Source organism: Mustela lutreola, chromosome 6 (genome assembly GCF_030435805.1).
Source record: "Mustela lutreola isolate mMusLut2 chromosome 6, mMusLut2.pri, whole genome shotgun sequence".
Taxonomy (NCBI): Eukaryota; Metazoa; Chordata; class Mammalia; order Carnivora; family Mustelidae; genus Mustela; species Mustela lutreola.
The window spans coordinates 59135568-59161774 of NC_081295.1; the positions used below are offsets into that span (position 1 = coordinate 59135568).

General features: G+C 45.3%; 1 protein-coding gene across 3 annotated transcripts in view; it reads right to left on the bottom strand.

Annotated features, from left to right (window-relative positions):
- Positions 1 to 24129, bottom strand: part of PHACTR2 (phosphatase and actin regulator 2) — a 264289-nt gene extending 240160 nt beyond the window's left edge. For all 3 annotated transcript variants that reach the window (XM_059177360.1, XM_059177359.1, XM_059177357.1), the window contains exon 1: positions 23417 to 24129. In XM_059177360.1, the coding sequence (XP_059033343.1) occupies positions 23417 to 24110 (694 nt within the window). In that variant the 5' untranslated portion in view covers positions 24111 to 24129. The remainder of the gene's footprint in view (positions 1 to 23416) is intronic.
- Positions 24130 to 26207: the final 2078 nt, after the last annotated feature.

The window sequence follows — 26207 nt, forward strand, 5'->3', positions numbered from 1 at the left end:
CTGACCTGTTTCTCCTGCTAGTCGTCCCCTTTTCTTTCACTGGGCTTTGTAACAGTCACTTCCTCCCAGGGACAGAGGGAGGGAGAAGCCTAAGCTGCCCCCACGCATTCCAGCTGCTCAATCATCAGAGGGGACTTCCTGCAATACCAAGCTACCGGATCACCCCTCTTGGTCCACAGTTTGCAGCAAGGGCCTGAAATTCTCTTCAAAGTCTGAAAATCCAAACACACCTGTGTACTCAAATGCCTGTTCATAAACAAACAGCATTACCTGATTTTGTAAAAGGACTTTTACCTCTTTCCATCGTAAAAAAAATCTACCTTGCCACGGCAGAATTCACTTACGTATCCTCTTCTCCTTCTTCTGCCCGAGATATTAAGAAAAACTATAAAGGTAAGAATAAGGAAAATAGTGTGCTTCCTGGTCTCTCTACCATGGGTCCTTGTTAACAAGTGAAAATGAACATGGAAACATTTAATTTGGTCTTTATAATAGATGTGACACTCAGAACTTATTTTTCAAAAACCTAGCACTATTACTGCACATGTACTTAGAAATACAAGCTTTCTAATGCACATAGAAGATCATTTATATAGTGAAGGGAAGAAGCTAGGTAAAGGAGATTGGAACATTTTGGAGAAAAAAAGAGTAGATCACTTCTTTCTCTCCATAATACTGTTAAATATAAATAGAAGAAGACCATTTAAAAAAAATTATTTCTTTATTTGAGAGAGAGAGAGAGAGAGTGCGTGCGAGAATGAGCAGGGGGAGGGGTCAAGGGAGAAGGAGAAGCTCACTCCCCAATAAGCAGGGAGCCTGATGCGGGGCTCAATCCCACAACCCCGAGATCATGACGTGAGCTAAAGTCAGATAATTAATCGACTGAGCCATCCAGGTGTCCCAAGACTATAATTATTATTATTTTTTAAAGTATTACCACATGATCACTTCACACCTAAAAACAAATAATTCCTTAATATCAAATATCCAGTATTGCTTTTCTGTACAGTTTGTTTGAATAAGAATCCAAATAAAGCCCAGACATTTTAAATTGTACAATGCTTCTCTTAATTCTTTCCATTTCCAATTCATTCCTGATCTGGGGCACAGATGAAAACATAGGGCAGGAGATAACGAAGAAGAAGCGGAGTCTGTACAGCGGACGGACCCAAGGGAGGTCCCAGGGGGAAAGGGCTCATGCTGGTGGGGCTCCTGAAATAGGTGAGGCAGGACAGGACACGAGGGATCACATCCATTCTTCAAGTGCATTTCTGAGGAAGGAATAAGGAAAATGAAAGCAGCCCTGGGAAGGGTGGTCTGGCAGGAATGTGCAGACGATGCTCAAGGCTGGTAGATGGTTCTAGCTTATCCCACGGACCACAGGCCTGAATTTGCCAGGTTCAAGGACACAGCTTAATTTATGTTCCCACTCAAGAGGTGTCACCTTTATGTTTCTTTCAGAATCCAGGCAAAAGAAATGACATATCTGTGTCTTTAAGATCACAGCATGCTAATGAGCATGGAGGGATGGAGGGAGGGGAGGGGAGGGGCAGGATGGGGTGGGGTGGGAGTGGAAACTGCCGGGAATGAGTGCATCCGGGCCTGAGATGAGACCATCTGGAAGGAGAAGTTGGTCGAAGTAGAACTGCCAGAGTCTTGAGATACTGGACTAGTCCACATGGCAGGGTCAGTTCATGGGGGTGTCAAGACCCTGTGCAGTGACAGCAATGAGCTCTCTCCCCCTTAGGCCACACCTGTTGTAGCCCACCCAGCCTCTGACTCTTCCATACCCTTCTCTTTCTTCCTCTCCCAACCCCCAACCAAAGAGCTGTTCCCACAGATTCCAGAGTATAACTGATTTGCAACCCTAAACTTGGAATCAGAAGACCTGAATCTGAGTTCTGCTTGTCGTTCACTGGCTATAGGACCCAAGGCTAGAAACTTCCTCTAACTTCCCTCATCCTTGAAAAGGGGTAAGAGTCAAACTGGAGGCAAGCAGGTATGAAGATCAAAAATGTTAAAAGTGAGTTCTCTGTGATACCACAATGATGATGACGATGAAGAAGAAAATAATTAACACACATAGGAGTGTGAAGGACCATAAAATGGCCTTTATCTCGCAGGTAACATTTATTCTTTAAAAGGAAATATGGTCAAACCAAATGAATCTCTTACTGGTGAACTCTGTGGAAAAATGTCCAGCCAGTTCCTCTGCCCCCCCTCTTCCCCCCCCACCCTTAAGTGAGACTGGGGCTGGTCAGGCCCTTTTTTCTGGCCTCATTTTTATTTCAAAGACAAATGTGGTTTCTAAGAGGAAGGAAGACAGGCAAGTAGCACATCTGCCTTCGTGTCTTTGGACATCATTTCCATTAACTCTTGGCACCCAGGAGCATCGGAGATGCCCAGAACGAAAGTCCATATTTAATGTCTTGAAATAAATAAATTTAAGGACTAAAGTCCAGAATAACCAAGGGTTAGACCATATAGAACCTCATGTCATAAAATTCTGTGTTGAAAAATTCTAATCCACGCTGGAGAATTTGGTAATTAGCTACAGAGGACAGAAACCTCCCTGAGGTCCCTGAATTATGTTCCTTCAACAATTTCTTAAAGATCTTGAGTTTTCCCTTCTACTACTAACTCCAATGTGACACTATAAATAGATTAATTACTAAAAGTAAAAAAACTTTGGTTTCTTCCTTCTTCCTTCCCTCCTTTCTTCCTTTTGCTCATTCTCTTCTTTCAAGATTCTATTCATTTATTTGAAAGAAAGAGTGAGAGAGGAGGCACGAGTGCTGGGGAGGGGCCGAGGGAGAGGGAGAAGCAGGCTCCTGGCTGAGCAGGGAGTCCAACAGCAGGCTCTATCCCAGGACCAGGGGATCATGACCTGAGCCCAACACAGACGCTTCTGGGACTGAGCCACCCACGCACCCCTAAACATCAGTTTAAATATAAAATGGAGGGCACCTGGGTGGCTCAGTCCATTAAGCATCTGCCTTGGCTCAAGTCATGGTCTCATGGTCTTGGGATAGAGGCCCTGGTTGGGGGAGGGAAATCCCTGCTCAGCAGAGCCTGCTTCTCCCTCTGCCCCTCTCCCTCTGCCCCTAGGCCCTACTCATGCTCATATTCTCTCTCTCTCACTGGCTCTCAAATAAAATCTTAAAAAAACAAACAAACAAACAAACAAACAAACAAAAAAAACCCACACAGCCTAAAAAAAAACCCACACAAAATGAAAACAAACAAATGTATTTAAAATGTACCTTAAATTCTTCAGTATTTGTGATTATATTGCATGACAAGAACCCATCCAGAGGTGATAATTAGATTTTATCCACAAATGGAAGTGGGGGCCAATGGGAATAGGAGGTTGAGTCAACACTTCAGAAAGACAACAAGGCAACTCACATGATTAGTTAGGGGGAAAAAATTACTCAAACAGGTGGCCAGGGTACTACCAAATCAAGTAAATTCTGACACTCCCTGAGGTGGCTGTCTGTTTTATTTGCCTCTCCGTGGCCAGAAATTTAGGAACGCAAACTGGAGCAAGAGGAAAAGCAGAAAATAAACCCATAAAGGGCATGTAGAACATTTCTCTTGTTGACCATCACAGTTAAGAGGACAGAAGGCACAAGAAAGTCACGCCTCGCCACCCCCCACCCGCCCCGCCTCCCGCCCCCGCCCCTTGGCCGTCCTTTGTTCTGCACAGGTTCTCACAGATGGTGACAGTCATTGTTCCTGAAGGAATGCTGGGACGGGGGGCTGGAAGCAGGGAGCTGTAGCCGCTGGGCTGGTGCAAAGCAGGGAAGGCTTTGGGCTCCAAGGGATACCTTCCAATCTGCACAGCAAGGACAACAGAAACTTGCTCCAGGCAGGGTGGTGTCCCACATTTTAACTGGCCCCCCAGAAGTGATCCCTGGATTCACAGACGTTCACGGTAATCTGACCTGAATGTAAATACATTCTCTTCTGAATCACCGCCCCCGTGATGCCCAGTTACGAAGGCCCCGCACAAAGGCGCAGGCAGGAGCAAAGCAGGAAGCCTCCCTCCCACGCCAGAAGCGCAGATAAGCATCGCAGAAGCCCCAGTGGCTTTTATTAAAAGGGCATTTCAAAGCAAATACAGACATATATGGCCTATTTGTAAGTCCTGTGTATAAACACATACCTTCACACACAAAACCTGCATTGTTCCTGAGCAACTGAAGGCACGAAGAGCGAAGTGAAAGTGACTAAATAGCAGAAAATGGTATTTCCAAGGGTACAACAAAGGCTCATGACCCTTAACCCACCAGGAGCTGAGAAAGCGATGCAAGGGATGTGTGCCCCAGGGGAAACTGCAAATGGCCCGTGATACTCTCCAGGTTCACTAGTGATCAGAAAAATGTAAAATTAAAGATATAATGTATACCTGCTAAACCAGCAGAAGACAAAAACTGCTCATTATTTTCTAGTCCTGGCCTGGGTATGGGGAAATCGGCCCTCACACTCTGCTGTGAATAAGAATTTATGTAGACTTTTGGGGGGAAATGCAGCTGTACCTATTAGATCTTAAAAACTGGCAACCTACCGTATGTGGCTTATATCTCAATAAAACTGGCGGAGGGGGAATCTAATAACCTTTGAATCTTCTCATGGAATACGTTCACTTATGCAGGGAGACATATATGTCCAAAGTTCCCGGAACATTGGTTGTGATATCAAAACTTTAGGGGAGGGGTGCCTGGGTGGCTCAGTGGGTTAAAGCCTCTGCCTTCAGCTCCGGTCATGATCCCAGGGTCCAGGGGTCAGGGCTCTCGGCTCAGCAGGGAGCCTGCTTCCTCATCTCTCTCTGCCTGCCTCTCTGCCTACTTGTGATCTCTCTCTGTCAAAAAAATAAATAAAATCTTAAAAAAAAAAAAGGGGAAAAATAGAATATTTGTTGCAGACACTGAAAGATACAAGAAGGGGATATTTGAGTTTGGATCATGCTAAATTCAATCACATAAACTGCAAGAAACTGCTCTATGTGTTTGAGTAATAATTAAATGTACTTAACTATACAAAGTGATTTTTTTTAAACTTTCATAACGGAAAGAATTTTAAAAAAACCTTATGATTCTGAATAAAGGTGATCTTTTTTTAAACTATATTTTGAAGAACATCTAAGTGTGGCATATAGTTGGACCACTCTTTATTTTTTTTAAGATTTTATTTGTTTATTTGACAGACAGAAATCACAAGTAGGCAGAGAGGCTGGCAGTGAGAGAGAGGGGGAAGCAAGCTTCCTGCTGAGCAGAGAGCCCGATGCGGGACTTGACTCCAGGACCCTGAGATCATGACCTTAGCTGAAGGCAGAGGATTAACCCACTGTCCCACACGTGCCCCTAAAGGTGATCTTATTTAAAGCTGCAAAAAATGTAATGTTTATCAACAGGGAAGTACTTACACAAAATATACATATACACTAACATTTTCTGCAAACTTTAAAATGAATACATTTTTAAATTTTATTTTTTTAAATTTTATTTTAAATTTTATTCAACTTAAATGTTTAAAATGAATAAATTCATGCATGTATATTGACATGCACGAATGTTCAAGAAATTTTGTGTAGAAATGTAATTTGTAATTCCATGGCAATTTTAAAGCTGAGCTCTTTAGTAAATAAACTGGGTATTCTTGAAAGTTGAATATGGAATACAGGCACGGGGAAAGGAAATAATGTTGTACTTTATAACCACTGTATTGTAATTGCAATGTCTTAAAACAGTATTTAAAATTGTCACCATAGGGGTGCCTGGGTGGCTCAGTCAGTTAACAGTCTGCCTTCGGCTCAGGTCATGATCCCAGGGTCCTGGGATCAAGCCCCACATGGGGCTCCTTGCTCAGCCAGAAGTCTGCTTCTCCTTCTCCCTCTCTCCTTCCCCCGACTCATAATCACTTTCTCTCTCTCTCTCACTCTCTCGCAAATAAATAAATAAATAAATAAATAAAATCTTAAAAAATATAATAAAATTGGCACCATAAAAAATGTAGTTTGCAAAAAGTACACACGCATAATCCCAAATTTGTGGAGGAGAAAAAAACATTATTTGTTTCCAGAGAAGTAGCCTGAAAGAAGATAAGAACACAAGCTCAATGTGAGAGGAACTGTGCTTTTATTATATCTATATCTGTATCTATATTTATACATACATATATACATATATATCAAAGGTATTATTTTAATGATGGGATCATCTACACTGAGTTTGCTGAGGCTGGAAAAGTGGAGAATTGTTGTGCTTTGGTCTTCAACGTCCAGGCAAATTATTGGAGGTGAGATGACTTTCTAAAGGTTGTCCATTAGCTTAGCCACACCATACGGTGTTAACTTGAGAGGATCCATTAATTTGCTAATTACTGTCCATTAACTAAAGGACATGGGAAAGAAGAGGCAGACATCATTGTCCCGTCATATCTGTGCACTTACTCTTCTGCTGATAACCGTGTGGCTGATAACAGTCCTCTCCCCAACTTCACTTTCCACCTCTTCATCAAACCTGACACACACAGCTCAAAGTTCTCCACTGACTGCCCATCTCAGAGAAAAAGTCAGCATTGTCACAATGTTCTTCAGAAGCTCACAGCCTCGTGTGAGTGCACATCCTACCCTCTTCCCCAGCTCATTCCACTCTTCTGGCCTCTCTTCCACAAAGGAAACATCCCTGCCTCCAGCCTGGGCCTTTGCTCTTCTTTCTGCCTGGAGAGCTACCCCCAAGGCTCTCACTATCACTTCCCTCAGGGCTTTACTCACGTGTTCTCTCTATCCCAATACTCCCTTCTTCCTCCCCAACTTTATTCTCACCATCTAACACTCTTTATGTATTTTGTTTATCTTCTCTCTTGTCTCTCTCTCGACGGACAGATTCTCCCCCTGACAGTTCCTCTTTGAGCCCACTTCTTGACTAGGCCTCAACCTTGGCCTATAAATATTTGAACAAACAAACACTAACACGGCTTCTAATCGCTCAAGGTCACATCCTAGGAGGACCCCTGCCACTCTCCCAACCTTTAAAGTGTCTGCCTGAGAAAACTCAAGGCTGCAGAAAGAATTTACTATTTGTTCCAAGGACACCTGAAGATAGGGCCCCTGTTTCTCAGCCTCCGTGGGATGGTAGGCATCTAACTTCCATGAGCAACAGTTAACAAACCCAGATGGGTTTCCATGTACCAACTCCCACTTCCCAATTCTTGTGATTTTTCACGTCCCCGACTCCACTGAACCCCTGCACTCCCCACTCCCTATCTCCCTCATTCTCCCTTTAAACTTCCAGTCACCTCCTTACAGATCAAAAGTTGGGTTTAGTTCATCCTGGACTCTTCCCTCTTCTCCCTCTAAGCTTTTGGATGAAATATCATTGCTCACTTCTCCCCTTGAATATCTGGCAAGTGACAGGGGTGCTGAACAGGACCAATCACGCCTGCCTTTCTTTTTTTTTTTAATATTTTTTTTTTTTTTTTTAAGATTTTATTTATTTGTCAGAGAGAGCGAGTGAGAGCGAGCACAGGCAGACAGAGTGGAAGGCAGAGTCAGACGGAGAAGCAGGCTCCCTGCGGAGCAAGGAGCCCGATATGGGACTCGATCCCAGGACGCTGGGATCATGACCTGAGCCGAAGGCAGCTGCCTAACCAACTGAGCCACCCAGGCGTCCCCACGCCTGCCTTTCAAAACTGATCTTCGATCTGTTTTTAGACCTGGGAGCACCATCTGCTACATCCTTAGCATCACCCACGGACATGCACGTATACTAACCAAGTGGAAGGTGACTGAAAGTTGCTGTTGTGGAAAGTACTTGCTTCACAAGAAGACTCTTACTGTGATGGTAACTTCCTCCTCTCTGCTTCATTTCCATCCCGTGGTCCTAGTCCTGAAATGTCCCTTCAACTCCAGCGTCCCCAGTGTCTTTCTGGGTTTCCTCCCCAGAACCTCACTGAAAGCGTTTTGGCTGTGAATCTTACTAGCTTCCTTCAGACGCAGTCCAATGATGACTTTTCAGTGTTTATTCTTGAGATTCTCTTAGGGCTCTGAGTTGAGTGCTGCTAACCTCCCTCACCACATGCTCTTACCCTTCTCATTTTTTTTTTTTTTCCAGCTGTGGCTTCTCACCATTTCTGGGTGACTACAGAGAGTCCCAATATAATCTGTCACTTCCAACCAATGCTGTGTAAGCAACTACTATGGGTGAGGCACTGTGGAGTTTACAAAAGTCCAATACTCAAAGGTTGTGCTCAAAGAGAGGGGAGACCGGGTATATTCATACAAAAAGTTGAAGTTTATCGCACACTGGTTGCTTTAATAATAATTAGGAACATTCTTACAATAGCCAAGGCACTAATAAAGTGTCATGTGACTGGCACAGAAAGTCAAAGTTCTCCATTTAGGCTCTATTTCTCACATCTACAGGGTATTTTCCACAGGTAGTCTACCATTAACCACAGCTGACAAAACTAACGTATCTTCTTATCACATCCTCAAAACTGCCTATTTTCCAGCATTCTCCTAATTATCAGGGCAGCACCAACACTCTGATGTTTGGGGGGTCCTTCAGATGGGAGGTGCATGCCCCGTCTGTCACGGCAACAGGTCCTGAGCTGTCCCTTCTGATTTCGATGGTCACAGCCCGGTCTGGACATCAGTAACTTCAACTCCCCTTTCCTTCAGCTTCTGCCCCTTCTGCTCTACAAAACGTATCACTGACCCTGAGGAATGAAGAACTGAAAATTCTCCACAGACATAAAACTTTTCAAAAGTGTATATTCATTTTTCACTCTTGTCTTCTCATGTTTTAGGTAGTGCTATCTTAAGAAACAGATTTGAGGGGTGCCTTGGTGACTCAGTCAGTTAAGTGTCCCACTCCTGGTTTCAGCTCAGGTCATAGTCTCGGGGTTGTGAGATTGAGCCCTTTGTCAGTCTCCACATTCAGCAGGGAGTCTGCTTGAGGTTCTCTTTCTCTCTCTTTCTCCCTCTGCCCCAGACACTTTCTAAAATAAAATCAATAAATCTAAAAAAAAAAAAAAAGAAAAGAAAAGAAATAAAAAGAGATTTGAGTTTTGAATTTCCACTGAATGGTTTTTTTTAAAATTTTTTTTAAAGATTTTATTTATTTATTTGACAGAGAGAGATCACAACTAGGCAGAGAGGCAGGGAGAGAGAGAGAGAGGAGGAAGCAGGCTCCCTGCTGAGCAGAGAGCCCGATGTGGGACTCAATCCCAGGACCCTGAGATCATGACCTGAGCCGAAGGCAGCGGCTTAACCCACTGAGCCACCCAGGCGCCCTCCACTGAATGTTTTAATCTTTAAAAAAAAAATCCAGGTGAAGGTAGACAAACAAACTTTATAAGTCGTAAGATGAATAAATCCTGAGAATGTAATGTCTGATAATCTGGTGACAGCAGTTAACAATACTGTAGTATACCTGAAAATTGCTAAGAGAGTGGATCTTAAAAGTTCTCATCACAAGAAGACAAATTATAATTATGAGTGGTAGTGGATATTAATTAAATGTATTGTGGTGATCACTTTTGCTATACATATACATTTACCAAATCATTTATGTTGTATAGGTGAAACTAATACAGTGTTATATCAATTATATTCTCCCCCTAAAAATCAACTTCTATTTTTTAAAGTTTGTTTGTTTATTCATTCATTTATTTATTTATTTATTTATTTATATGTAATCTCTATACCCAATGTGGGGCTCAAACTCACAACCCTGAGATCAGGAATCACATGCTCTTCCAGCTGAGCCAGCCAGGCACCCTTCTACTTCTATCTCTTATTCCTACCATCTACTGACCCTACAGACACAAGATTCTAAAGGGTTTGCAAATAAAAGTCTGAAGAGCCAGTTCACATGGGCACTCTTAAAGCAAAATATCCTACATAAGTGTAAGTCCTAAACACTCCCTCTCTCTAAGTCTTTCAGTGCTTCCAACTACTATAAGTAATATATAGTAAGATTTGCCAAAGAGGAAAGCAAGAGTAGACTTTCAAGTGAGATGCAAGTTTCCACGGATGGAATCTTGAGGTGCATCAATGTTATGAGATATTCACCCTTAAAATAGAGAGGACACTCCTCTCAGTGTGTGCATTGGCTAGCACTATCAGCAAAACTAAGAAGCCTATGTGAAAATGCAGAAACTCAACCTCTACCCCAAACCCATTAAATTTCAACAAGATTCCCCAGGTGATTCATAAGCATAGTAGCATTTGAGAAACGCTACATCCAGTAACATAACTCTGTTACCTAAACTGGACGTGAACTCAGATGAGATCAACAGACCATTACACTTGATGTGAGTCGCCCGTTGAGGCATTGAGACATCACTCAATGCCCATCTAGAAGCAAATGGGAGACTTGGTGCCTTCTGGGGTAGCTGATTAGAACTTCAGTTTTCCATCCTCTGTGGTGTGCCTTTGTTGCCTGTAACATATCACAAGGTGATAATGGCTGAAAACCATAGCCCGGGATTAAGGGCTTCCTTGATGGGCACAGGGACCAGCCGAATGATATCGAGACACCCCTTCCCCAGTTCACAGCAATACTTTCACACAGGTGAGGGCCTGCAAAAATGATCATCAAGGGAAGTCTCGGAAGGAGAGGGCTCCAAGATCAACAGTTAAAGTAGGTGTAAACAGAAAAAGCAGGAGTAACAGCCAGGCAGTCAAAGGAGGAAGTGACACAGGAACATGTGCACACAGGTTTTGAGGGACAAGGCAGATTTTTCAGCACGAGAAAGTTCAGAACACCTCTTTCTCCTTCTGCAGCTGCTTATCCGCTGCTGGTGCCTCCAGTGTGTTCCTGAGCAAACGTTCCCATCTTGCTGTTCCCTGAGGCCATGGACTTCTTTAAGATCCCAGCCCTCTGGGAATTTGTCATCCCCGTGAAAACTATCAATCTGGTCTGAATAAATTGCTTGTGACCTAAGGCCAACTCGAAGCCCAAGCTGAGAAATGTTTAATCCAACCCAGCCAGAGGAATGCCATCCCATGTCCCAAATAGGCTCCAGAAGCCAGGATTACCATCTGACAGAATGTAATCCCCTGAGAGCCAGGATTTGAATCAAACTCACTACCACAGGACTGCATTTTGAAAAGAGGCACAAGCCTCACCTCTGTGTAAGACCCATTATTAAGGTTCCCAAAGGAAGGGAAGGTCTAGTGCAAATGACCATGGAGGGCTAAAGGGAAATAAAAGGGACCCAACTCTAGAAAACAGTATGGAGTTTCCCCAAATAGTTGAAAATAGAGCTACCCTATGACCCAGCAATTGCACAACTAGGTATACAAACATAGTGATTCAAAGGGGCACATGCACCCCAAATGTCCATTGACTGATGAATGGATAAAAAAGATAAGATGTGGGGGTATATCTACAATGGAATATTACACAGCTATCAAAAAATTGAAATCTTGCCTCTTGCAACGATGTGGATGGAACTAAAGGGTATTATGCAAAGTGAAATAAGTCATTCAGAGAAAGACAAATACCATATGGTTTCACTCAGATGTGGAATTTAAGAAATAGAACAGATCAACATAGGGAAAGGGCAGAAAAATAAAACAAGATGAAAATTGGGAAGGAGGCAAACCATAAGAGATGCTGAACTCTAGAAAACAAACTGAGGGTTGCTGGAGGGGAGAGGGAGTGGAATGGGCTAACTGTGTGATGGGCACTTGATGGAATGAACATTGGGTGCTATACGCAAGGGATGAATTACTAAATTCTACCTCTGAAGCTAATAAAAAATAAAAATCTAAAAACAAATAAAAGGGGCCCAGACAGCCCATGGTAAAGTTTACCCTACAGTGGGTGTGGTGGTTGTTGCAGGAGGGTGGGACATCGGTACCCCATTCCAGAGAGAAGAATGTCTGTCTCCATGACCAAGCCTTCTCCCCCATCTTCCTTATTCTGCTGCTTCCTGGGGCCCACTCCCTAACAGGCTCTGATCCTGCACCCCAGCCACCTTTACTGGTCCCCAGGAAAATCCCTCCTCCTCACTCCCATCCCCACCAGTCCAAGATACCCCACTGTGCTACTGAAAGCCCACTTCATTAGAGACAAATGTTTCCTGACCCATGTCATTTTGTTACTCTATCCCATCTCTTCTCTCTCACCTTAACAAGAATGTGACTTTTCTCAGTGACACTTCAGCTTCCCCGAAGCTCAGGAATTCCTCACCGTGCTCATCCTCTGGTCCACGGAGGTAGCGGAACTTCAGAAGTGTTCGCCCATCACCCCTCATCTCTTATCTAAGAACGATCTTCACACCTATGATGGTACAAGCCAGCAGCCTCACTTGTCCCGCATAATGGATATAGCTCGTTACAGAAATGGCTACCTGGCCCTGGCTGGGCGTCTAGACTTGGGATCCAAGGTCACTGAGGAGTCTGTCTGCTCTCTGGAACTGAAGATGTGTGAATTTGGGAACTCTGTGGTAAACATGTTCATAACAGCAGAGAAATCTGGTATGCGAGGATGAATGGAAGCAGAGATGCATGGAAGGAGATAGATAGATCCTTAGAAAGGAAAAGTGCAGGAAAAATAGAGACAGTACCCTTCTTGGCCACAGGTATCAGTTCCTGAGTCTGGGCCTCATGAGATGCAGCTCTATTTCCTGGTTTGGGGCTGTTCTTGTATAAAAAAATTTTTTTATACAATATTTTTGTAAAAATAAATTTTTTTTTAAAATAATAATAAGATGTACCTGGCTGGCTCTTGGTCTCAGGTCTCGGGGTCTCAAGGCCCACGTTGAGCGTAGAGTTTGCTTTTAATTAATTAATTAATCAATTAATTCGTTACTTAATCAATAGGAACCTCTTCTGTTCTGCTCAGACATGGCAATCTCCATTACTACTACAAAAATGTCTTTGTTCAAATCCTTACTATCAATTGGTAATCCTCATAGCCATCCTACTAGGTACCTCCCCCCATGCCGCAAATGTCACAGTCGCCTTCTTTCCTTTCTTAATCTCAGAGTCACTAATCTGACCATCCAAACCACCCTGCCTACCAGCACACATTTCTTTACATGGCTATCTATTTTTGGGGTAGGAAGTATTACCCATAAAGTAACATGAATGACTTAGATGTTGAAATGATTGCTATTCCCACCAAAGTAATCATGCTGGGAGGCAATAAATGTAATCCCACAATGGGGTCACTATCCTAGCCATTTTCAGAATGCCTTTTCAAATCTGCCCCACTGACATAAAACTATGTCTCTGAAAGAAAGACATGAGTTTTAGAAAGAGCTACAATTGTGCTGTTACCCGGGCAAGTGGCTAAAATGAGGGATCAAACATTTCAGGATCAAACCCCCCCCCCTTTTTTTTTTTAAGATTTTATTTATTTATTTCACAGAGACAGAGAGCACAAGCAGGGGGAGTGGGAGAGAGAGAGGCAGGCTCCCCGCTGAGCAGGGTGCCCACTGCAGGGCTTGATCCCAGGACCCCGAGATCATGACCTGACCAGAAGGCAGCCACTTAAACTTTTGTTAAACACTGTTTAGTTTAGTGCCCCTAAAACTTTTGTTAAATACTGTTTGATACAGTAACATCATACTTGAAAAAAGCAGGGGGTGCCTGGGTGGCTCAGTTAAGCATCTGCCGTCAGCTCAGGTGAACTCGGGGTCCTGGAATCGAGCCCTGCTTTGGGCTCTCTGGCTCCCTGCTCAGCAGGGCAGCTGGACAGGGTCTGTTTCTTCCTCTCCCCCTGCTGATGCACTCTATCTCTCTATCAAACAAATAAAATCTTAAAAAAAATTATAATGGCATAATTGGTATAAGCATATAGTCTTCTAGTATGATGCTTTTTATTTTATTTTATTTTATTTATTTATTTGACAGACAGAGATCACAAGTAGGCAGAGAGGCAGGCAGAGAGAGGGGGAAGCAGGCTCCCCACTGAGCAGGGAGCCCAATGTGGGGCTCGATCCCAGGACCCTGGGATCATGACCTGAGCCGAAGGCAGAGGCTTTCACCCACTGAGCCACCCAGGTGCCCCTAGTATGATGCTTTAAAACATAACATTTGTTTGAAGACATAAGTTCTGTAACTTTTTTTTATTTTAAACTATCAGTTGCATTGTTCATCATCAGCACACATTTCTATCACCTTCATCCAGGCACCGGGAACAGAAACCAGAGATTTACAACACCCAGTAGGTCAGAAAAGAGGGGTTAATGTATGTTTGTTATCAATGTTTAGGTTATTTAATCATTATTTAATAGAAATTAGACCTCAAAAGAAGCCATGGCAACATTCAGGTAGGCTAAAATATACATGAAGACAAAACAAGATTACCAACCAACACTGATAACATAAATCCTGGCCATAAATTGTTACAGACTTAAACTATGTCAGTTGCTGATCCAAAATTGAAACATCACACCTATGATATTCTTGCCCTGGTCATAGTAATGAGCTCTGGATACAGATACCGTACTTCTCTTTAGGTCACAGGTTTCTTCCTGTTATGAAGGATAAGAAGAAGCTGCTTTTTCTCAAGCCTTCACAGAGACATCAAGAAACTGCAAAGTAAGACATATAAATGTCAAGTCTGAGCCAACAGGTCACAAAGGGAGCTAGATCTCAGAGCCCTTTTCCTAAGGCAGGCTGGTGCAACCTACTTCTCTGTGCAAATTTCAGCTAGTGTGATCAAAGATAGTGAGTCACCCAGTACGGTATTTTTAAAACACGAATGCTGCTTCAGTGTTGCTGTTTTTTTTATCCCTGGGCTTCACTGTTAACTGAAACTACACTTGTACTTTGAGACAAGATATGGTTCTTGAGCATGAGTTATACACATGACTCCAAGACTGAGTGGTTTTAGTTGAAAACAATGCATTTAAGTAATGATAATTGATGTGTACTTGCCTGAAAATATGGGATCCCAGAATCCTATTCCTGTTAATCCAAATTTACTATTTATATGAGAAATTGGAAGTGTTGGATAGACTTTAAAATATGCAGATAATTGGCTACAGCCTTAAAATGAACTTTTGAGGGGGCACCTGGGTGGCTCAGTGGGTTAAGCCTCTGCCTTCTGCTCAGGAGGGTCCTGGGATACAGCCCCACATTGGACTCCCTGCTCCGTGGGGAGCCTGTTTATTCCTCTCTCTGCCTACCTCTCTGCCTACTTGTGATCTCTCTCTGTTAAATAAATAAATAAAATCTTTTAAAAAATGAATTTTTGGGAGAAACATGTTTATTACAATGATCTCTCATAATAGTATGTGTATATAATAATATATATACTATATATACTATATAATATACTATTATAATGTATTATATCACATATTATATAGTATATATTATATGTGCAATATATAATATATATTATATAGTACAATATAATATATACACGAATATATTATCATATATAATATATATTATATAGTACTATATATAAAAATATATAGTAGTATGTGTGATAGCATTTCCTTCTTGTCAGTGGGGGTATGTGTGAGTTGTTTTCTCGGAGAGGCGATGGGCACGCACCCAGGTAAGCCTGCGGGAGTAAAGAGCAAGAACCTTGAGACTGGAGAGATTCGAGTATTGGTTGGACTACTTTTCTGCTACCGGTGGGACTTGGCTGGGTCACTCCACCTGAGCAGGGTTCCTTATCTAAAAAGTGGATCTATGTCATAGGGTTGCTACAAAGATGAAATAGGATAGTGTGTGTAAATAATGCAGGACTGGATCGGCAGAAGGATTCACTTCCTTCTCTGCCCACTTCACTGCCCACGTGCATCCAACCCGCCGCGCTGCCTCTCAGCGCGGCTGCGGAATCCCTGCTTCGTGGATTCCATCATCACCGGCCTTGCTGGACTGATATCCACAACTTCCCTTTCACAAATTTCTTCTGTGGCTGTTCCACAATTATTCCCCCAAGGAAGAGTTAATTATCTCATGAGCAGTTCCTCAAAAACTCTGGTTAGTTCATTTTCTTTTGTTTTTGTTTTTTCATTTTAAAACCTTTGGACATCAGAGCTTCTACCCAATGTTCAATTTTATTTGTTTATTTATTTAGCCTAATTTTCGATGTAGCGATACTTGCTGTCCAAAGAATGGCCTTTTGGGAAATTCATGCATTAATTCTGTAAACACCTAGTAAGCACCTAGCATATTCTTGACCCTGTATTAGGCACCCAGGATGCAAAAATAAATAAAACACACTTTCTCTTTTCAGTGACTTTACAGTATGAGGAAGGAGACAAATCAATGCACAATTTTAATATACCATAGTAAGTTCCATAACCGAAGTATGCAAACAGTGCCAGCATTTTCGTGGCTCTTTCAAGTTCGAGTTTTTCCATGGTTCAGCCTTATAAAAATACCATGAGCTAGGTGTTCCTGTTACTGATCCTCTCCAGGTCAGATATTAAGAAGCCAAGCAGAAGGAAGGGAAGTAGGTTAACCAAGGTCACACAGATAACAACCATGATTCTGTGTCTCAAATCTCAGTTGTCTGGGCTCCTTCCACCATCGTCCCTCAGTGTCCCAGTCAGAAAAATACACTCTATCAAGCTTGCACATGCCTTAGAAATGTCACCTAAATTGTGTCTCCCTGGAAACATTCAGACACAGGAATGTTTTCATTCTGTGGCCTTGGCCTAGCCCCCAGTCTCCCTTCTGTCCCCTCTCCCACAGCAACCCAACAGAGAGCCAAAGAAACTGCTGAGTGTTCTCTCACCACGCTGGGTTGCTTCAGGTCTCCGTGCTTTGGCTTATACTGTTTCCTCTCCCCAAACACTCCTCTGCCACCTCACCCAATTCTATCTTCCAGTTCCTCCTCTTGCATGGAGATAGCACAGGTTTCACCTCCTCCAGGAAGTCTTTCCTGATTACCCTGCCTGGAGCCATTCCATACAGCTAAGCCTCCGGGGTTCTACTCCCCAGCCTGGGACAGGGCCCGAGTCATAGCTCATACCTTTATTGCACTGCAGCTGTTGGTTTATTTGTTTGTCCCTCTCCCACTGGACTGTGAATTCCTTAGGAATATCTTTGCAGCCTCTGTTTGGCCCATTGGCTGTTTGCTAATTTAATGAATAAATGAAAAATCAAGATAGGATCCCTCTCCTGGTGCAGTCCCTGCAGTAGTTAGAGCTCAAAATAAAGCCACAGCTTTGCCATCAGTCTCAATGCTACCAGCAAACTACCTACCGATCTAAACTAGAGCTTGCCCGGTTTGGGTATAATTAGCTTTTCATGCATCCTCTGGAAACCAGAACAAATCATCATTACGTCATTTCTTTTTAGCATAATTATGGCAAATGACAATGGCTTAGATGACCACACATGCTTTTGTACCGGGACTGCCACACCCTATCTGAACGGTCTCTGCTCTCAGTGTTACCCCCAAACTGAAAATCACATGCCTTGGGCACCTGGGTGGCTCAGTCAGTTAAGCATCTGCCTTTGGTTTAGGTCATGATCCCAGGATCCCGAAATTGAGTCCCAGGCCGGGCTCCCTGCTCAGTGGGGAGTCTGCTTGTCTCTCTCCCTTTGCTCCTCCTCCCTGTTGTGTTCTCTGTATCAAAGAATATAAATAAAATAAAATAAAATAGAAATAAAAATAAAATATAAAAATAAGAAATAAAATCTTAAACAACAACAACATATCTGCTTACCTCTTCACATCCAGTGCCTGGAACAGTGTCTTGCACATCGTAGCCCTCAATAAATATCAAATGAATGAATGAATGAGTGAATGACTAAACGAATGGAAACTGCCCAGGCTCAGTTCTAAGCGGCCATATTGGCGACCCCACCTCCAGGCCACAGCTGGTTTGAGTTTGGGTGGGTATCAAATCAAGGACGGGGTGCCTGGGTGGCTCAGTGGATTAAAGCCTCTGCCTTTGGCTCAGGTTATGTCCTGGGATGGAGCCCTGCTTCGGGCTCTCTGCTCCACGGGGAGCCTGCTTTCTCCTCTCTCTCTCTGCCTGCCTCTCTGCCTACTTGTTATCTCTGTCTGTCAAATAAATAAATAAAATCTTAAAAAAAAAAAAAAATCAAGGGCAGACAATCCATAGGCTTCTCTATGACCTATGACCTATGGCCTACTAGGAAAAGGTAGCTGCAAACAATAGATCTCTTCCAGGAAATGTGAGCTAAGAAATGTGAAGAAATGTTTCCAGGTAAACATAAGGGCAAGAGCTAAAAGGAAGCAAAGGTAAGGTTGATGTAAGCTAGGTAGAAGCCATGATGTGGTTTTTTTGTTTTGTTTTTCTTTTTAAAGATTTAATTTTTAAGTAATCGCTACACCCAGTGGGTTTTGAACTCAAGACCCTGAGATCAGGAGCTAGATGCTCTACCACATGAGCCAGCCAGCCTGGTGTTGGTAAGCAGCTGGATGGAGAAGCACCTGTGAAGCCCAGGAATCTGTTCCAATTCGAGACTGAGAAATCTGGTCAGCAGAGAGGCAAAGAGGAGGAGCTCCATGCCAGGTGGCCATGCCCGAGAGAACCCCGGGGAAATGCTTCCAGGTGTTGCCTCTGCTCCTGACGAGTTTCTCATCTCAGCCCCGGGTCAGGAGCAACCTGACTTAACCGGCAAGTCCTTACCTAACAGGCGAAGATGACTTTTAAAGTTTTTCAGCCTCTGCTACAGGGTAACAGGTGAAGCTGAATTTTCAAATGTGTCAACCTCGGGTATGGGACCAGCAACAGCTAATGGGGTGCCTCTGTGAGAATGAGATGAAAGGCACCCCTTCTGAGATGAAGCCGGACCAAGGGAGGCTCCTAGCCAAAGGCGAAGCCCTGCCTTTGTGCAAAGGCCGGGGAATATGTCTGGACACCAGGGGGCACAGCTTGGTCAGGGCAGGGCACAGGCTGGATCTGAGCACCCCTTGTCTGCTCTGTCCAGCACCCACCTGCACTGCCCAGACCGTCCCCCCTCCCCAAGAGGGCAGCTTTGCTGTCCTGTGAGGAGGCAGAGACAGAGACTAAACTTAGAGCCAGAGAGAAAACTTAGGATCTTTGTTCCGTAAAAAAAAAAAAAAAATCACTCTGAGCTACACAAATGGAAAGTGAGCAGGCATCCGTGGTTCCTGGCCTAGGGCAGCTCCAGCCCAGCTGTGAATGGGGCCCAGGAGCCCCTGGGGACTCAGTCACCCCAGCAGAGCATTAGGCTTTGGAGAACAATAGCTGAGCAGGCAAACACTGGCCCTGAAGAGTTATATCCCTGGAGGGCAGTGAAAAGTGCTCTGAGAGCACAGGCAAGGTGTAGACAAGCAAGGACTTCCCCTAGGGGGACAGGTGCCAACTGTAGAGCCAGCAGACAGCAGCATTTCGTTCCTGCAGCCAGACAGCTGTGGGTGTGGACTATGGACTGAAAGAGAGTTTCTCACTCTCTCCACTGAACACACCAGGGATCAAAGACTCCAGACAAAGATACTAGATTTGCCGTTACCTATACGCCTACATGCAACAGGGCAAGGGATGCTGAAGAGGTGAATCAGGGTGCCGAAAGAGAGGAGACTGTTGCTGTACGTCCTTTCATTAACGGGCTCATTCGCTCATCCCTCCCTTTCTGAGGTGCCTCACAGGATTCTATGTTCTGTGCAGCCCAACATGCAAGAGGAAGAGTCATTGCTTGAAGATAGCAAACACCTCTTGTCCCAACAAATCTGGCACAGCACCTGGCATAGAGAACTCGCTGAAAGCTTCCAGAAAGAATATGCCCTGGGTTGTATCCTATAGTCACTAAACATTGGGCTTATCAGAAGAGCACGTCGCAACCCACAGACAATGTTGAAGTCACTAAAGCAGGGAAACATGGGTCTGAAAGTTAAGAGAACACCAGTCCATACACCATGAAAAGCTTGTTTCAGGGTTTTATTTTTTTTTAATGGGTAAAATATCACTCCATTTACAAAGGAATGCCAGATTTTAAATATCCAGAGCTTTTGTTGAATTCCAGAACCATGAGCTCAAAAACCACAAAGCAAAATCAATCTGGATTTTTCTAAAGCAAAAGCCTCAGTTTTTATAAGCCCAATAAAAGGGCTTAAGTATCAATTCTGTTATTTAAGTTATGGTTTTTAAATGTACTTATTTGAATATATTTGGGTTTCTTCACATTTTATATGGATTTTAAAATAAAAAACTAGTTTTTGTTGACAACACAATGAATTTTTATCATGTGAAGAACTGCACAAACCACAAGTTAAATAGAAGCTCCTGAAGTCTGAGATGCTTTTCTCGACAAAAATCTAGTAGTAAAGCGCAGACAGAACAGTGGACTCTCCTATGATAACCCAGTGCTCACACAGAGCACTTTTAAAAAATATGCTTTTAAAAATATGCTTCATATTGGACTGACTCTTATTGCCATTTTTGGCAAAATTCTAGAGGCTGACTTTAAAGTTTTTAGTTTCTTTCATGGAGAGAAAAATGGAGAGGAAGTAGGGACGGGGTGACAGAGGCAAGCAGCCTGAGAGTGGATGGTGTTTTTTGGACTGAGGCTCTTTGACAACCCAGGACACCTTCCAGGCTCCTTTTCCTTCTCCTCTTCTGCTCCCTCCCAGCCATACCTCATTGCGAATCATGAGGTCCCCTCCCCACAGAACACGCTCCCAAGGTGAGTTAACTCATTGTTAGAAATTAACACTTAGGTGGGGCACCGGGTGGCTCAGTGGGAAGCTGGACTCTTGATCTCAGGGGGTTGTGAGTTGGAGTCCCATGTGGGGTACAGAGATTACTTAAATAACAATAAAACATAAAAAGAAATGAACCCTTAGGAAAGACTTACAGTCAAATGGCTAGAATCAGGAATGGGAGTGAGAGGTGCCATTTGGGATGTGGTAGCAGCAGAGGAGAGCCCCAACAGGGGTGTGGGAAGGCACCAAACCAAACCCTTCAACCTGACAGTTGCCCAGGACAACCCTGGCCACAGCATCACAATACACATGGCGGCAAGCTATACTGACACACTGTTCATGAGCTCTGCTACACATCGGAATCACCTAATGTCCAGGCTGTACCTGAAGCCAATGAAATGAGAATCCCTGGGGGGAGGGCCTCAGCCATAAACTGTTTTGTTGTCGTTGTTGTTGTTGCTGCTGTTGTTTCAACTCCCCAGGTGACTGACTCCTGTGCATAACCAAGTTTGAAAGCCAGCGTCAGTAAATAATAATAAAAACAACCTGAGAATCTGGGAAGTACAGATTGGGATGCAGTTGGTCTGGGGTAGGGTCTGAGATTCTGCTGGGAGGCCCATGCTGTTGGTCCCGGCCAGTTCTGGTAGGACCATATATGATCTAGCTCTGGAGAGTGCCCATGTAGGTGCAGAGCTCCTGGGGAGGGCTTGGAAATTGGGCTGTCCTACCCCATGCCACACAATGTTTTCCCAAGGTGGTGTAATGTTCCCACTGGGCTCTAGGACAAGTAATTCTGTGATCCAAGGCCTGTCATCTAGCTGCTTCTCTGAGGTAGATGCAGAGGCTGCAGGATTCTGCAGAAATCCTGTGTATGTGTGTGTGTGTGTATGTGTGTGTGTGTGTGTGTGTCAGGGAGAGGTCAGCTCATCCTTTTTCTCACCAATTCTAAGAAATGCGGGGAGTTCCCGGTCACACTTAGCCAGTTCTTAAAGAAATGCAAGGCTCAGTTCTGAAAATGGAATATAGTAATTTGGAAGAAGTTCGCTCTCTCACGCGTGGATCAGCGTACTGGGGTGCCGGGGACAACTCAGCTGCAAGTTGTCACTTCCTAACATCGTTTAAGATATAGAGTTCTTGGGAGTGACATAACTTTACAAATTGAAGTCTGCGGTTCACATTACGCTCACATTTGAAAGTTCTTTACTGCCCTTTTTCTGCACACAGCCCTTAATTTCTATGTGTGAAGATGAAAAAATGATGATAAAAGCTACGCTTATTTTATCCAGTCACCAAACTGAACTGATTTTTAGTTGATTTTTTAGAGTCATCTGAACGTTATCTTTGTAAAAATCAACCAAGACTATCCATGGGTCAAGTTCCAACAGGCCGAGACAAAATAAGCAGGAAGTAATCTACATTCAATTCAATGTTTTCCACAATATGAATTTGGCAGAAGGCTCTTTTCTCAAATACCATGACCTGCATCCCACTACCTGTGTTTAGCGATTCTGTCCGGCTTTATCCAAAACGATCTGCAAAGTCTGATTAACACCACCTCTGATACTAAGTATATACTTTGTACTGTGAACATTACTACAATCATAAGAAAATGGAGGGTTCTGATGGAAAACAGAGCTTATGAGCTGGCATAAAGTCGGAGAGACCGAGATGTGCCTTTTCTGAACAAGAAACTTGGCTTCAAGTAGATGTGAGGTTGAGTCAAAGCTCAAAGGCCTGACCTCAGAGCACAGATCCTCAAAGGGGTCATGGCGGATGGTGGTGGAGGGTGCCCCGCACTGCAAGGGCCTCTGGCTGCTACGGGTAGTTTTGATGTTAGCTTTCATTTCCACCTTCCATGCATCCTCCCTAGACTGCAAATCGGAAAACAATCCTTGGGCACTTAACAAATCGGTGGACTTTTAGAAACAGTTCTGCAGTTCTTAGGCTAATGCTTTGCTCAAGAGCATTTAAAAATGATTAATTATTTAATCCCCATAATCTCCCTGTGTGATAGTTCCACACTCTCATCCCCACTTTAAGTACCGAGATATGAGAGACAGGGGTAAATGGTTCGCCTCACGTTACACACAGCGCAACGCTAGCAGCACCCGCCCTCGGCCGAGTTGTGCACAGAGCAGCCCCCAGCACCCGCCGTGAGCCCCGCGCAGAGGGGGGACCTCGGCGCTAAGCAAGAGCTAAGCGGATCGGTGCAAACGCACAGGTGCTGGCTCAAGCCTCGGTCGAGTAACAGCGAGAACCCAGTGAGCACACAGGGGCCCAAACTCTCAGCAGCACCTGCGTGCGTTTTTACAGAGCGGAAAAGCTCAGACCCGCAAACCGCAAACAACTCTTTATTTCAGAAGCACGAGCAGTTAAGAAGGTTTCCAAGACCAGCATTGACCCTAGCCCTCAGAGTGAGGGGACCGCACCCCTCCGCGGGACCAAAGTCTCTTCTGACAAACGAGCCTAAGAACCAGAGCAGCCGGTGCGCCCAGCACCACACCGCCGCGCGGCCGAACTCACTAACCCCGAGGCTGCACCCTCGTCCGAAGAGACGCGCGCCCACCCGGCGCACCGACCGCAGCCTGGCTGGAGCATCCCGGGCCAAGGGCCAGAGACGCAGGCAGGAGAGCGGGAGAAACGCACCGGGCAGTTCAGCTTCGCCCTCCCTAGTGCTCCCTCCACGCCCCTCCCCTCCCGCCGGCGTCCCGGACCCGCAGCGTCCCGCCGCCACCTGCCCCAGCCGGCCCTTCCCCGGTCCCCAGCGTCCCGAGCCGCCTTACCTGAGCCGGAGATGTGGACCCGGAGCGGGCGGCCCCTGCTGGAGCACGACGACAGGTCGCTCTGGGAGCGGCCGCGGGGGCTCGGGTCCCCGGGCAGCCTGCGCAGGGCCGTCGCCGGCCGCGGGGCGGGCTCCTGGGGCTCGGGGGCCTCGGCCGCTGCCGGCCCGGCGGGCCCGCCCAGGGGCTCCACGGAGCGTCTGCCCGCCTCGGCCATCGGCTTCAGGCGGCGGCCGGCCGAGAGCGCGGGGTGGGGCCGGCGCCGAGGGACGCGGCGACCCCGAGGCAGCGCCAAGGGCGGGGAGCCTGGACGCTGGGCGCCGAGAAGCTCGTGGGGCGGGCGGGAGGAGGAAGAGGACAGAAAAGTTTGCACAGGAAGGAGCCGCCTACAGCCGGCTCTCGCTCCGGCGGGCGAAAGCCGCAGGGCTCCGAGCTGGGCCGCCCTCGGTGCCCGCGAACCTACCAGGCTGCTCCTCCCCCCAGCCCAAGCGCTGCCCTTTGCTAGAAGATGGCCGTGGGATCCCCTCTGTGCCGCGCGCTGGTCACCCAGCAAGCAGACCTTAGAGAAGTGGCGTTTGGGCTTCAGGAGCCGGGATGCAAGGTCAGGGTTAATGCCGGTTCCATTTAAGGCGGGGGAGGGGGGGTGATGCCAGGTACACACACTGGAGTCGCCTTGTGATGGCACAGAAATGGCCATTCCGAGTTGACAGACAAGAAGCTGAGGCGCCCCGGGACGCTGGACTTGCAGGTGGGTTAGTGGAAGATCCTGGAGTCCCTTAAGTGAAGTTCAATGCCCTTCTCTTCTCACTTCCAGCCCTCAAAGCCCTTCTCCACCCTGACCCTTGGCCACACTCCTGGGTTTCTGTTTTCTGGGTAAACTCAAAGGTCATGTTTAAAAGGTCAGTCTCCTGAGAATTGAATAAAGAACAGATTTGATAACTGAGTCTATGCTTCCTAATGGAAAAACAGATCTCCTGGCCGCTGTGGATTGGAAATATCTGAGTTGATACCATGCCTTGTAGGATTTTGCAAACTGGGCAGCGGAATTTTTGCTGATTTGGCTGGATATTGCACAAACTAAGCTTTATCATCACCTTAGGTCCCCAAGCTGTGACTTGCCCAGAAGGGAAAGGTTGTAAATCAGGCTCAAGAGTCACCTGAAGAGTCATTTCTTAAAACTTATGGCAAAAGAAGAATGCCCCTGGGTTGCTCAGGGGCCAAAGATAGGCAACACGAAGAGAAGGAGACTGGGGAGGAGGAGTGAGGGTTAGCAGCATGCACTCAGGGACACACACGACATGCCCATATTCCAGGTGCTATGTCAAGACACTTTGCCCATATTTTATCCTTTAATAAGAAGACCAACCCAAACAAGAGAAGGTAAGAGAAAGGAGGGACAGAAATGAGGGGTGCAAGCTACAGACATAGGTTACCACCCAGAAAGGCCTTTGTAAACTAGCCCATGATAATAGCTACAGCTCACCCTTAATAATTTAAAATGTCTTTCACCTACAATTTTCACAGCAACTCTGCAGGGAGAGTATGCTTATTCTAGCTTTGCTGTGAAAACTGTCCAAACACAGGCCTGTTTCCACCCAGTCAGCCACGCTTGCTGGGCCTGCTCTAAATATTTCCTACTTTCCCACTTCTTCAAATCTCACTCCGCCAAATGAGACCTGACTTGTTGGGAAGTGGAGGACAGAAAAAAAGATGTCTCTGCTGAATGCTGACTAGCATTGTTCTAGTAGCCTGGGCAACTAGATGGGTTTTTCATTCTCCCCGAATACTCCGTGTAAGACAACAGTGGCACTTACCATTGTCATCTGCTATCCTGCTATCCCGGGTATTGTATCTGACTGCTTCCAGCCGCTTTCTCAGCAGTGAGCCCCCCTCACAAGCTGTCTGCTCTCCGGGGCACACAATCCTGCACTTGGGCCTCACCCTGCATGGCTCACAGCGCGAAGTCTCCCACCATCCCTCCAGGGACCCTTGCTTCTGCCTTCTCTGCTTTATCCTCTCTGTCATCTCCCGTGAACAGTAGTAAATGAGTACTTAAACACTTCGGAGCACAGACGTCTTCCCTGGTGTATTATTCAGTTATTCTGCAATTTGTCATTTCAGCTGCTCTTCAGTAAATACATAAATGAGTACCTTTGTGGGTCAGGCACTGTGCAAGGTACTCTGTGCCTTTGAAGAGCTTCTCAACCCTATTTTCCTCCGTTCATTTTCCCCTCGCAGTCCAGCTTCTAGAGAGAGTAGCATCTGCTTGCTAGTGCCATCTTCTTCTGCATCTACCCCTTTACTCTCGTGGTTGACTTCTGTCCCCACTACCAGATGAGTGGGACCGCTTGGGCCATGAGGCCTCTTGAGCACCTAGTTGTCAAATGCACTGGAACCTCTCAGGTCTGATTTCATCTAACCCCCCTGCAGCTTTTGACACTCTTGACCCCTGTTCCCTTTCTGGACTCTTCTTTATTTATTTATTGGAGAGAGAGAGAGGAGAGTGTTGGGGGTGGGGAGCAGAGGGAGAGAAGGAATCCCAAGCAGACTCTTGGGTCCAGCCTTACCCAGCTGGACCTCAGTACTCCGAGATCATGACTTGAGCAGAAACCAAGAGTTGGGTGCTCAAGCGACTGAGCCAGCCAGGCATCCCTCCCTGAAGACATTTCTTGAAGACAATACCCATCGGCCTGTGGCTTGGATTGCTTTTTTTTTTTTTTTCTTTAAGATTTATTTATTTATTCTAGAGATAGAGCAAGCGATAAAATAAGTGAATGCAAACAGGGGAGGGGCA